At 37.7% G+C, this 14,456-nt stretch overlaps 1 protein-coding gene across 7 annotated transcripts in view; it reads right to left on the bottom strand.

The window, feature by feature from the left end:
• The window catches only part of PIK3CB (phosphatidylinositol-4,5-bisphosphate 3-kinase catalytic subunit beta), a 254,144-nt gene that overhangs the window by 102,890 nt on the left and 136,798 nt on the right, over window positions 1-14,456 (bottom strand). For all 7 annotated transcript variants that reach the window (XM_074405842.1, XM_074405841.1, XM_074405843.1 and 4 more), the window contains 2 exons: window positions 9,273-9,459; window positions 7,725-7,950 (listed from right to left, as the gene is read on the bottom strand). In XM_074405842.1, the coding sequence (XP_074261943.1) occupies window positions 7,725-7,950; window positions 9,273-9,443 (397 nt within the window). In that variant the 5' untranslated portion in view covers window positions 9,444-9,459. The remainder of the gene's footprint in view (window positions 1-7,724; window positions 7,951-9,272; window positions 9,460-14,456) is intronic.

Here is a 14,456-nt window from a genome sequence, read left to right as displayed (position 1 = left end):
AGTAGGGTGTATCACAAAACAGTCTGCATTTGCACAAAACAGTAGTTAGCCTTTCTGCCTTAAATTTGGGTGCTGGCTTCCCTTCTTTACTAATAAATGATCTTAGTGGCTTTTTTTCACCAGAATTAGGCACTTTCATCTGCATTAAAAACTTGTTCAGGTCCAGACAAGGCCACTCACACCTATAATCCCAACATTTTGGGAGGCCGAAGTGGGAGGACTGCTTGAGGTCAGGGGTTAGAGACTCGCCTGGGCAACATAGTGAGACCTCATCTTTACAAAAAATTAAAAATTAGCTCAGCATGGTGGTGCATGCCTGTAGTCCCAGCGACTCAGGAGGCTGCAGTGGGTGGATCACTTGAACTCAGGAGGGCAAGGATACAGCCTGGGCAACACAGTGAGATCCTGTCTCAAAAACAAAACAACAAAAATCTGTTCAGGCAGGTATCTTTTTCTTAATGGCTTTTGGGAACTCATCTGCTGTTTCTAGGTCAAAAGAAATCACTTAATCCTGTTATCTTGACATTTTTTATGCCAAATCTCTTTCTAAAATTGTCAAACCATCCTTTGCTAGCATTAAATTATCCTGCATTATATCTTTCACATTCTTATTGCTTTGTCACAGAACTTTGCCTTTTCTTTAATCAGATTAGTCTATAGGTATGCCTTTCTTATAGCAATTGTGCAACCACATATGAGCTGCATTCTTAATATGAGATTAAAAGTGTTTCACAAAAAGGGCAAGGTTTTGCACCTGCTGACATAGCTGCAGTGATAGCTTCATGAATTTTTTTTTTTTTTTTTTAAATCGTACTTACACTGGATTATTTATCTCAAAATGGCAGGCAACCACAGCTGCAGACCTCCATCTACAGTACATATCAAGCTATTCAGCATTTTTTTTTTTAGATATTTGCAGACAAGATCATAGCACACTAGTACCTAGAACTCCTGTGCTTAAGCAATCCTCTTGCCTCAGTTTCTGCACCCAGCTGAATTCAACTTTTTCTTATAACGTGATGACTTTTCTCTGTTCTTAGAAGTACTTCTAGGATTGCAAGTGGCATTTTATATGGGTCCCACTGGGTTAATCAAGGTTTGCAGTATTGCAGCAAACACAATTTTAAAAATACATGAGAACTGAAAGAGATCCCTTTTTATTGCAATATGCAATTTACTAGATAGAGGAACTGCTCAAATGGAGATGATCAGAGTCACATGGCATTTGTGAGCATATACTGACAACACTTAAGTTCGCCACAACAGCAACAGGAGGTGGCTACAAAATTATTACTATAGAACAGCATGTACTATAGTTAATTTTATGCAGTTATGATTTAATACTGTATCTTTTTTTTTTTCAATGTGAAGTCACTGGAAGATTTTTATTTGAGTTTATTAATTTTTTGAATTAATACATGCACAAGGTAAAAAATTAAATAGCACAGAAGGACTTAAAACGAAAAACACAGTTTCCCATCCCACCCTTTTGAAATCTAGTCCCATTCCCTAGAGGAAATGTATTTAACGATATTTATTTTAGATCATCTAGTAACTACCTTTCTAACTTTAAATAGTATGTTTGAACAATAATTTGACTTACTGACTTTACATGATCTTTAATAATTCCCCATTACAAAAGATAAGTATTCAACTTACACTATCGTCACTTTCCTTTGTCTCTCTCCAAATGTTTGCTAGTTATGTCACTTTTTAATACATCTATTGATTTATAGCTTTGAACAATATACTAATCCTCTAGTTCTTGTTCCATTAACTGAATATTTTTTCATCCCCACTTTGAATATGTATTTCTACCTTTCATTCCACCACTCTTTCTCTAATTCTCAATCTCTTTCTGCTTTCTTTTTGTCAGCATTACTTTCAACTTCAGTTCTGAATATAAAAAATGAAGCCTTTCATACATTGTCAATAGGCTGATCTGAACACTAAACACTAACAAATGATATCAACATTATTTTGGCAATTTAAATGCTTCTTACTGAGAGCCTAGTACAAGCTAGGATATTTTCTTCCCTGTATAACCAATGTTATCATGCCTGTGCCATAGAAAAGGAAATGTATCTATCAAGCCTCTTCTTATTCTTCATGAATAACTCAAAATCATGTCTCATTTTATTTTGCTCTACAATTGGACCCGAATTTTTTGACATATTGTTGATCTGTCTTTCTTTTTTCTTGACTAAATTATCTTCTCAAGCATTCCAGCTTTAATACTGTATCTTTACAGTTGTTTGCATGTCTCTCAACTGCAAATGGCACCATGTATGGCTGTCTAAATGTGTATTTAAGTTTTGAAATTTTAACTTTTTATAATAGATTTATGTGTATTTTATGGTATCATAAATAAATACAAGTTTATCAAAGTTTTGTCAAACTGTCGTAAATCTCAAAAAAGTTCCAATATATTTATTGAAAAAAATCCACGTATAAGTGGCCCTGCACAGTTCAAACCTATTGCTGAAAGATGGATTGTACTTAATTTTTAGTCACTTTTGCCAATAAGACAATTATGTATGACAACTTTTTCAAAAACTTATTATTATTCCAGAAAATAATTTTAGAAATCTAAAAGAACGAATCAACATACTTAAATGTTAGTGTGTGCATTAATTTTTACCTATCAGGTTGGAACATATTTCAAAATCTGGTAATACCCTGTGCTGGAAGGCGTAGAGAGAAAAAGGCATTCTAGTATACTTTGCGTGAGAAACCAAATTGATATGAACATTTTGGAGGGTAATTTTGCAATATTTATTAGAAATCATTCACACAGACACAGACACAGACACAGACACAGACACACACACACACACACACACACACACACACACACCGTTTGACCTAACAATTTTATCAATCATAATCTCAACCTGAGAGATTAAGGACCAACACAGACATACACACACACACACACCCTTTGACTTAACAATTTTATCAATCATAATCTCAACCTGAGAGATTAAGGACCAACCAAGAAAGCCCAGTATACTACGCTAACACCAATCGTATAAGATGCCTTGCTTCTAGTTAGCCCACCTCCAGTTCCCCGCTGCCAACAATTTCCCATCAGGCATCTCTGAAACCTTCCCTTTTTTTCCCTGTAAAGCTTTCCCACTCCCCTGCCTGCCTTTGAGTCTCTGCCAAACTCAAGTTCTTTTACTATAGCAACCTCTACATAAATAGTCTCTGTTCTCATCTGAGTGGTCTTTGTTTATTTCCACAAACCTATGGATATACTATCAATATAAAAATATTTGCTGCAGTTTTGTTTATAATAATTAAAATGTAAACTAAAGACCATCATTCAGAACTGGTTAAAGATATATATCTATATATCATTACACAGTGGTGAGAGTGAAAAAAAGAATACAATCAATCTTTGTGTTTTTAAGGGCCCCAGATATTTTTTTAAAGTAGGTAGAGAATGGGCCAGGTAAAAATTCCTTTTCTACAAAGTCAAAAGAAAGAATATAGAATATGCATAAGCTTTTATTTTGGATACTTGGGGTGACTCTATTTCTACAGTGTTATTTTGTAGTATTGGGGAGGAATGCACAGTGAGGCAAGTTACTTTTTATTCCATAAAGTTAATGTATACTGTACTATTTGAATGTATGCATGTCTGTAAGGGTTGTGTTGTCTTCTTTTTATTTTTATGCACTGAAAACAATAGTTGATATTTCAAAAATATATCCTAGAAGCAACCTGTGGTATAAAATATAGAAAAATAAAAATGTTTAAGTTTTATAACACAGCAAAGGTAAAATCTTGAGAGTACAAAATAATTTCCTACTTTAAAATCTAGAATGAAATACATTACTCTAAATTAGCTACAAATGAACTGTAATTTGGGTGGACTGGATGAAGCATTTTAGCACATTGTTAATATTCATGCTACTCATAGGCAATAGGTATTACAGGTGAGGAAATAAGTACCCACTAACATCTAACAAAAATCAAATGCTTTATTTCTCTTAATCTACTACAAATCATGTTTAACCCACCTTCTAAATGTCTCAACTCTGTCCACTTCTCTCAGTTCCTGTAGCCATTAATCTAATCCTGGCCATCATCACCCTTCCTTTAGGTTACATCATTTTTCACTCGTTTCTCTACTCAAATTCTTAATACCTCCAATCCATTCATTCTACAACCTGAATAATCTTCCTAAAATGCAAATGCATCACAATGCTTCCCTACTTAAATTTATTCAATAGCTCCCCAAGTGTTCTTAGTAGTAAATTTCTACTTTTTACATGGCCTGGATGGTACTGTATGATCTGAAGACGGCTGCCTCTCTAGTCTTCCCTATATGGCCTATCTGTCCCCCTACACTAGCCATAATCAATTTCTTTTCCTTGAATAGGCCACTCTTCACACGTGCCATTTCTTTTTATTTTTCCTTTCTCCACCTCTCTTCACCTGCCAAATTCCTAATCAGCATTGATAGCTCAGTTTAGGTGTACGTCTTCTAAGAGGTCATCTCTGACTCACTTAATTGATAGAAGGTGACTTTCCTTTTCAAAAGTTTTGTCTCCTCATTAATTGGCAAATAATAAATGCATATATTTATGAGGTACAATGTGATAGAGTTTTTTTGCTTTTTTTTTTTTTGTTTGAGACAGGGTCTCACTCTGTTGTCCAGGTTGGAATGCAGTGGCCCGATTATGTCTCACTGGGGTCTCAACCTCCTGGGCTCAAGCCAAGTGATCCTCCCATCTCAGCCTCTCAAGTAGCTGGGACTACAGGCACACACCACCACACGTGGTATATTTTTTTTGTAGAGATGGGATTTTGCTGCTATGTTGCCAAGGCTGGTCTCCAACTCCTGGTCTCAAGTGATCCACCTGCCTTGTCCTCCCAAAGTTCTGGGATTATAGGCATGAGCCCCCACGCTCAGCCAATGTGATGTTTTGACAAGTGTATACACAGTGGAATGATCAAATCTGGCCAATTAGCATATATATCACCTCAAATATTTATCATTTCTTTGTGAAGAGAACATTTAAAAATTCTCTTTTAGCTATTTTGAAATACAGATTATTATTAACTATAGTCACTGTGTTACGCGATAGAATGGGGGTGGGGGTGGTTGGGGATGAAATTGTTCCACCTCAGATCATCAGGCACTAGATTCTCTCTCATTAGGAGTACCAAACCTAGATCCCTCACATGTGCAGTTCACAACAGGATTCTTCACATTCACGATCCTGTGAGAATCTAATGCTGCCACTCATCTGACAGGAGGCAGAGTTCAAGTGGTAATGCTCACCCAACATGCTGTTCACCTCTTGCTATGTGGCTTGCTTCCTAACAGGGAGCAGAGGAGAACCCCTGCAATAGAACACCAGAACTTATTCCTGCTAACTGAAACTTTGTATCCATTAACCAACGTCTCCCCTTTCCCAGCCCAATACACCCCTTACTCTGCCCTCAACAGGTAACTATCATTCTACTCTCTACTTTGAGCTCAACTTTTTCAGGTTCCACATTTAAGTGACTTCACACAGTATTTGAAGGTGACCTTTCCTTACATAGCACAGAGGTTCATACACTGCATTAAAACTGTGTTTATTGGTCTTCATTTCCCACTGGATTGTGAGCTCTAAGCAAAGACCATATCACCCACAGTCACTGGTATAATTTCAAGTATAAACACTTAATACTACTGAACTGCATTCACTAACGTTTTGGTAATGGTTTTCAATATATTATGAATAAAGGACCCTATTCAATTGACTGTTAAAATCACCTTAAAAAAATACAGCTTTCATTTATTCCAGACTCACTGCATCCCAATCTCTGAGCATATTCATTTTAAGCCTAAATTTGGGAACTACCATAAAGATCTCTTAAAAACAGAAATTCTGCAAAAATAAGAAGACTTTAGGCTAAGTAATTTAATTTTAAAACTAGTTAAGCCAGGCGAGGTAGCTCACGCCTACAATCCTAGCACTTTGGTAGGCTGAGCTGGGTGGATCACCTGAGAACAGGAGGTTCAAGACCAGCCTGGCCAACATGGTGAAACCCCATCTTAAAAAACAAAAAAACAAAAAAACAAAAACAGTTAATACCCTACATACCTTCTTGTAAGAGAATCTGATAGCAAAGCTTAAATTTTCCCTAAGACTACTGTAAAAAATTTCTTGAATGTACAGGTACAGAAAAAAAAGATAAAAAAAAAAAAAAAAAGACTACCGTAAAACTTACAGTGAAATAGTTTTTCTATTTAAAAACTATTGAGTGAACAATTTATTCATACTAAAGAGGGTGTTAAAATCCTACAGACTAGGCTGGGCATGGTGGCTCACACCTGTAATCCCAGAACTTAGGGAGGCTGACGCGGGCAGTTTGCTTGAGGTCAGGAGTATGAGACCAGCTTAGCGAGCATGGCAAAACCCCATCTCTACAAAAAGTACAAAAATTAGCTGGGTGTGGTGGTGCAATCCTGTAATCTCAGCTAACCAAGAGGCTCACGCATGAGAGTCACTTGAATCCAGGAGACAGAGGTTGCAGTTAGCCAAGATCACACTACTACACTCTACCCTAGGCAATAAAGTAAGACTCTGTCTCGGGGGGTGGGGGGGGGGACCTAAAATCTAGATATTTCCCTTACTTAAGGTATACCACAGGTTTAGATAGGTCAGCACTTTGGGAGGCAAAGGTAGGAGGATCACTTGAGCCCAGGAGTTTGAGACCAGCATGGACAACATAGCGAGACTCTGTCTCTATTTTTAAAAATTAAATAAACAAACAAATAAATCATTAGAAAACAAAAAGATGGGCAAGGTGCAGTGGCTCACGCCTGTAATCCCAGAACTTTGGGAGGCCAAGTCAGGCAGATCACAAGGTTAGAAGTTCAAGACCAGCCTGACCAACATGGTGAAACCTAGTTTCTACTAAAAATACAAAAATTAGCCAGGCGTGGTGGTGCATGCCTGTAATTCCAGCTACTCAGGAGACTAAGGGAAAAGAATTGCTTGAACCTGGGAGGCGGAGGTTGCAGTGAGCCGAGATCATGCGACTACACTCCAACCTGGGTGACAGAGCGAGACTCTGTCTCAATAAAGAACAAAACAAAACAAAACATTAGACAAGAGACCTAAACAAAAAATTTTTTTAAATTTTTAAAAAAGAGAAAAAAGCACATATTTAACATAAACCTTTGAATGTTACGGCAATATCATATTGCTTGAGGAGTTTCTAAACATTTACTCTTAATTTCTATACTTACCTTATCACAAACTGGAAACAATTTACCAATCAGCAGTGGCCCATGGATCACACTTTGAAAAGTAATGTCTTGGGCCGGGCGCGGTGGCTCAAGCCTGTAATCCCAGCACTTTGGGAGGCCGAGGCGGGTGGATCACGAGGTCAGGAGATCGAGACCATCCTGGTCAACATGGTGAAACCCCGTCTCTACTAAAAATACAAAAAATTAGCTGGGCATGGTGGCGTGTGCCTGTAATCCCAGCTACTCAGGAGGCTGAGGCAGGAGAATTGCCTGAACCCAGGAGGCGGAGGTTGCGGTGAGCCGAGATTGCACCATTGCACTCCAGCCTGGGTAACGAGTGAAACTCCGCCTCAAAAAAAAAAAAAGAAAAGAAAAGAAAAGTAATGTCTTAAATATAACTTACTACATGTTTATACACATAAAAATAGTTATATTAAGAATTCATACTAAGAATTTTTAATATTACCTTTTCCTATAAGGACTCCAATTTTTGAGTCTAATTTTTCCCCTGGATCACAACTTCTTGTCACTAATTTGAGAACTGGAAGAAAAGGTCTGACATCACAGAGTCTTCGTGTTTCATCTTCAAGCTCCTCATATACAGCAGTCTGATTCACACATGCAAACATATAGGAGTCAATTTCCATAAGAAGGTTGAACATTGGGTAATTGTGAACTTGCTTCCATAACATCTATGAGAAAAAAATAGTAAGACATTTTCTGGAATGGAAACACTTGTTCAAGTGTACAAAGATATAAAGATGTTCACTGCAGCACTGCCCGTAAAAATTAAAAACTATGGACAAATCAAATGTTCAGTAATAAAGGACTGGTTACATGAATTACAGAATATTACAGAACTGTGAAAATAAGTTATAGAAATAGAAGAATATAAAAAATAGAAATTCATTCTGAAATGGAAAACGATATAAAATATTTTTTTCTTAAAATAGCAAATTATAAGAGAGTATATATGGTATTATCCCATGTTTAGAGGGTAATATAATGGCATAGTGCACAAAAACTGTATCAAAAATAAAATTACTAAAAACAAATTATCTATGACAAGTAAGACTCAAAGATAACTTTCATATTTAACATTTCTGTAAGCAGAAGTCACTTCTGATCAAAAAAAAATTTTAATGTAAAGTATGTATCCAGATCTCCAAACAATATTTAAATTATTTTTGTCCCGCATTCTTTTATCAGGGTTATCCTTACTAACACTGTCCTGTCAGAATGATCATAATCAATCTCTCAACATCTCTTCCCTGGATAAGATAATGTAAAAGAGACTGACCAGACAAACACAAAGAGGGATTAACAGCCAGTACAAAAGCTAAGAGCTGAAATAACAGACATGCAGTAAAAATTGTGGCCAACCCTCAGCTCAGATTCAGTTACATAAAACATACAGGAGAAAGTACAAGCAACAATAATAATAAAAACAGGCAAACTGTTCATTCTGAAGGCTCAAAGTACTAAAAGAAAATTAAGAAAAAAAGGTAAGCTGAACTTTACCAAAATTTGAAACTTCTGTACAGCAAAAGACATTATGGAGAGAATGAAAAGGCAACCCACGAAATGGGAGGTAATATCTGCAAATCATATATATCTGACAAGATATTAATATTCAGAATGTATAAAGAACTCCTACAACTCAATAAAAAAAATGAAATTTAAAAATCAGTACACGTCTCGAAACAGTAATTCTCCAAAAAAAGATACAAATGACCAATAAGCACAGGAAAAGATGCTCAACATCATTAGTCGAGAGAGAGAGAGAGAGAGAGAGAGAGAGAGAGAATATCTTCTTGACGGTTTTAATAACACAAACATTTCAAACTAGCTAATATAAGCTAATTTTTCTTAATTACTATAATTTTTCTTAATTACTATCACTTCATAAGTATCATTATCACATATAATTTATGCTAACATTTTCTATTATAGAATATTTCCTCCTAAGTGACATAGTAAGCTAAACATATAGAAATAATACCTATTAACATACCTGCTTAATATAAGAAATGGTAGCTTCCCGAGGTACCTCCAACTGGATATAAATCCCAGTGGGCAAAAGGAAATCCACAGGTATGGTGCCATCAGATGCTATCTGTGAATCCACCGCCCAGATGTCAAGGATGTCTGCCATAGCAGGAGGCATTATGAAACCGAAGCACATTCATAACCACGGGGCACTAGAAATCAGTAAGTAAAACACAGCAAAATAACCATTAGCCAAATTTTATACCAAGATATGATAAAGACCACTAATCTACAATTAGTCCTTAGATTTTAATATAGCCAATGATGTAACAGGAGGCCAATTAAATAATGTGATATTTTAAAAACCAAAATAAGTCACCAGGAATAAATTATTTAAATACACTTTTATCACTTCACAAATTATATATATGTACACCATCCAATCCATATTACCAACTAAAGGAAATAAAATTCTTCTAATTTATATATATACATAATATACACACACACCCCACACTGATTCAAATTCATGATAAGTATATGACATCTGAATGAACTGTAGGCTTAAGAATTACAGGGGCCTAAGAAATTTAGTTGACCACCACTCAACAGGTGATTTTCTCCAAACTTTATTTAGAAAGTATTAGCTTCTCAGGCTGAGTTCTTCTCTGCAAATTCCAATGAAAACGACAATCAAGAGGGCCCTCTCTCAACAAGAACAATTTTCTTTTTTCTTTTTTTTTGAGATGGAGTTTCACTCTTGTTACCCAGGCTGGAGTACAAAGGCACGATCTCAGCTCACCGCAACCTCCACCTCCTGAGTTCAGGCAATTCTCCTGCCTCAGCCTCCTGAGTAGCTGGGACTACAGGCACGCACCACCATGTCCAGATAATTTTTTGTATTTTTTTAGTAGAGACGGGGTTTCACCATGTTGACCAGGATGGTCTCGATCTCTTGACCTCGTGATCCACCCGCCTCGGCTTCCCAAAGTGCTGGGATTACAGGCATGAGCCACCGTGCCCGGCCTAAGAACAATTTTCTATCAACCTCACAGCCCCTCCCCTAAGCATTAAAAACACCAAATCCCTCAACACAGGTGGCAAGGCCCCTTGTGCTATTTCTCTGGCCTATTTTTCCTGCTAGCCCATCACTCCACAGACCAGGACTGGTGTCAAAGTGCCTTCTGCCTTCCTACTGCTAGACCTTTGTTCACATGAGGAATAAACTCCTCATATGAAAACCCTATCCCAATAAATGCACCCTTTAATAGTGCCATTTAGGTCTTACCTATTCCTTAAGGGCTTCCTTCAAGAAGATACAACAATAATAGTTGGAAGAACATGAACACTGAAGTTAAATAAACTTGAGGTTCACTTAACAATTATGCAATAAATGAAAGTGTCATATCAAAAGAAACAGGAGGCCAGGCACAGGGGCCCATGTCTATAATACTGTCACTTTGGGAGGCTGAAGTGGGTGAACTACTTGAGTCCAGGAGTTTGAGACCAGCATGGGCAACAAACAAGACTTCCTATCTATAAAAAAACATAAAAAATTGGCCAGGTGTGGTGGCACTGGAGACTGAGGCCAAATCCAATGTTAGTTGGAACAAATCACTTGAGCCCAAGAATCCAAGGCTGCAGTGAACTAAAATAGTACCACTGCACTCCAGCCTGGACAACAAGTAAGACCTGATCTTAACACATAAAACAATAAAAATATTAAAAAATATAAAAATAAAAAATAATTTTTAGAACTTCTTTAGCTAATAAATGCAAAATGAACAATAAATTAGAAAATCACAATTTTGCAACTGCTAATGAACTAATAGATCTAGGCAATGATCACTAATGGATGCTAAAGACACAAATAATAATGAGGTGAAAGGAGAAGGAACTTTATGATGTGTCTGTCTTATTGACACTACATGAATCCCCTGATCTATCTTAGCATCCCTAAAAGTGGGACTATCAGACATTATGTGTCTCCTCATGAAATGCAATAGTCACTACTTACCACTCACACAAAATAAACTTAAATCAAGCCTTTAGATCTGATCTATGTGCCACTTTTCAGGAAACAGAGAAAGAAGTTAAATACTTTAAGGAAGCAGACAGCCAAGTAGAGAATGTGGCATCTTCAATAAAACAAATGATATGGTTTCTCCAGGTTATCAATAACAAGAAAGGGAGGAAGAAGATGGTAGAAAGACTGTTAAAGAATTTAAAAAACACTTAGGAGACACAGCCAAATCCAACGTTAGTTGGAACAAATCAACTATAAAAAAACTATTTTGGGGCCAGGCATGGTGGCTCACGGCTGTAATCCCAGTACTTTGGGAGGTTGAGGCAGGTGGATCAACTGAGGTCAGGAGTTTGAGACCAGCCTGACTGACACGGTGAAACCCTGGCTCTACTAAAAATACAAAAAAATTAGCCAGGCATGGCCCATGCCTGTAATCCCATCTACTCAGGAGGCTGAGGCAGGAGAATCGTTTGAACCCAGGAGGTGGAGATTGCAGTGAGTAGGGACTGTACTCCAGCCTGGGTGACAAGAGCAAAAATCCACCTCAAAACAACAACAACAACAAAAAACAAAACTATCTTTGAAATAATCTGGGAAATTTAAATATGAATTCATTGTAAGTTCCTTGAGGAGATACAGAATGTCTGGTGGTCTCACTTTTAGCCATACTGCAACTGATCAGAGGATTCAGTCATTGTCAACATGCTTTTTAAATTACTGTTTTTCATCACAGTATATGGAAAGGTCTCTATACTAAGGAACTCTTAAACCAATAAACTTCCATAAACACAAACAAAACTACACAGTCACTACAGGTGTTATTAAGGCACTAGTCCTAAAATCAAGCAAATCACTTCAGAGCAGGCTTTGAAGATTTGGTGAGCTTCTCAATCTTGCAAGTACAGGCATTCAATAAGCATTTGCTGAATGAAAACATGCTGTATTAACTTATAAAGAAAGACTATACTCTGCGGGGCCAAGTGTGGTGACTCAGTCTATAATCTCAGCACTTCGGAGGCCAACGCAAATGAACTGCTTGAGCCCTGGAGTTCAAGACCAGCCTGGGCAACACAGTGAAACCTTGTCTCTACTAAAAATACCAAAAAAAAAAAAAAAAAAAAAGCCAGGTGTGGTGGCAGGCACCTGTAATCCCAGCTACCGGGGAGGCTGAGGCAGAAGAATTGCTTGAACCCAGAAGGTGAAGGATGCAATTAGCCGAGATTGCATCACTGCACTCCAGCTGGGTGACAGAGTGAGACTCTGCCTCAAAAAAAAAAAAAAAAAAAAAAAGATTTTTTAAAAAACCCATACTTTACTTATATTCAAATGCCACCATGCACAAACAGAGGGGAAAGCCAACTACTGAACAAGTCAGATCAGGTACTATGTCTAACCAAGAGTCACCAACAAAAGCTGAGAGAAAAATCAAGTTAGCATTTATTTATTTATTCATTTATTTGAGAAATGTCTGGCCCAAAAGTTAGCATTTAAAATTGAGGAGGGTTTATGAAACATCAGCCATCTATCACGGAATTAGAATCATGATAAACCAGTACATGGCCCTGGTTTCTTAAACACAGATTTTTGTCAAGACTCTCAGATCTGAAACCAAATCATCCAATTAATATAATACTAATAAAAGAGCATGAAATTAGAAAAATAAAACTCTGGAGCTCACCCTTACAAGACACTGGAAATGGTAAGGCATCTGAGGCATAGTGCCCAGAGCAGCAATCTTTTCAAAGAGACTGACTGCATCTTACCAGCACTCCCATCCTATAGCATCAACTTCCAAGATATAAAATTCTACACTTCTAAGCCATTAGACAAAATGCATTATGGGAGATATAAAAATTTCTTGATGAAACAATTATATCTAAAATGAGTTATGAGGCCAGGAGTGGTAGCTCACGTCTGTAATCCCAGCACTTTTGGGAGGCCAAGGCAGGAGAATTACTTGAGCCCAGAAGCTCAAGACCAGCCTGTGCAATGTAATGAGACCCTGTCTAATAAAAACAAAAAAATTTGCCAAGAGTAGTGGCATGCACCTGTGGTCCCAGCTACTAGGGAGGCTAAGGCAGGAGGATCACTTGAGCCCAGGAGGTTGAGGCTGATATATGAGCTATGATCAAGCCTCTGCACTCTAGCCTGGGCAACAGAGTGAGACGGAAGGAAGAGTGAGATGTGGCAGGGGCAGGCAGATAGAGAAAGAAAGAAAGTTGAAATGACTCAACTCAGATATTCAAATCTATTCATACGTGGTTTTACAAAATCTCAACCTATACTTCAGGTAGCCCATGTATCTTTTCTTAAAAAAATAAAGTAAAAAATATTAACAAACATATAAAATTCTATTGCATAGATTACGCTTAGCCTACTGCTACCATGTCTCCAATACTTAAATTCCTGTCATGTGAAGAGGAACATAGAATAGGTGTCACCTATAACTTAAATATGGCACCCTCACTGTGTTGCAATCCCAGGAACTTTACAGGTGTTTCTGACAATGACACACATTTTTAACGAATGTTTGACTATAAAATTGCTAAGTTTTCAAGAGAGGATATGGCACCCTCTCTTAAGTTTAGATAGGCTGAGGAACTCCCATGATGTCAAAAGGATAACCATAAATTTACGTTTTTTTTTTTTTTTGAGATGGAGTCTCACTCTGTCATCCAGGCTGGATTGCAGTGGCACAATCTCAGCTCACTGCAACCTCCGCCTCCCTGGTTCAAGCGATTCTTCTGCCTTAGCCTGCTGAGTAGCTGTGATTACAGATGCCCGCCACCATGCCTGGCTACTTTTCCTATTTTTAGTAGAGACGAGGTTTCACCATCTTGGCCAGGCTGGTCTTGAACTCCTGACTTCGTGATCCACCCACCTCGGCCTCCCAAAGTGCTGGGATTACAGGCGTGAGCCACTGCACTCAGTCTAAAAATTATTTTTAATATAAAGAAAATAATATGCCGGGCATAGTGGCTCACGCCTGTAATCCCAGCACTTTGGGAGGCCAAGGCGGGTGGATCACGAGGTCAAGAGATCGAGACCAGCCTGGTCAACATGGTGAAACCCCATCTCTACTAAAAATACAAAAAATTAGCTGGGCATGGTGGTGCGTGCCTGTAATCCCAGCTACTCAGGAGGCTGAGGCAGAAGAATTGCCTGAACCCAGGAGGCGGAGGT

Source organism: Saimiri boliviensis, chromosome 9, assembly GCF_048565385.1.
Source record: "Saimiri boliviensis isolate mSaiBol1 chromosome 9, mSaiBol1.pri, whole genome shotgun sequence".
Taxonomy (NCBI): domain Eukaryota; kingdom Metazoa; phylum Chordata; class Mammalia; order Primates; family Cebidae; genus Saimiri; species Saimiri boliviensis.
Note: the sequence above shows the minus strand (reverse complement) of the source record. Positions and strands in the feature narration are given on the sequence as shown.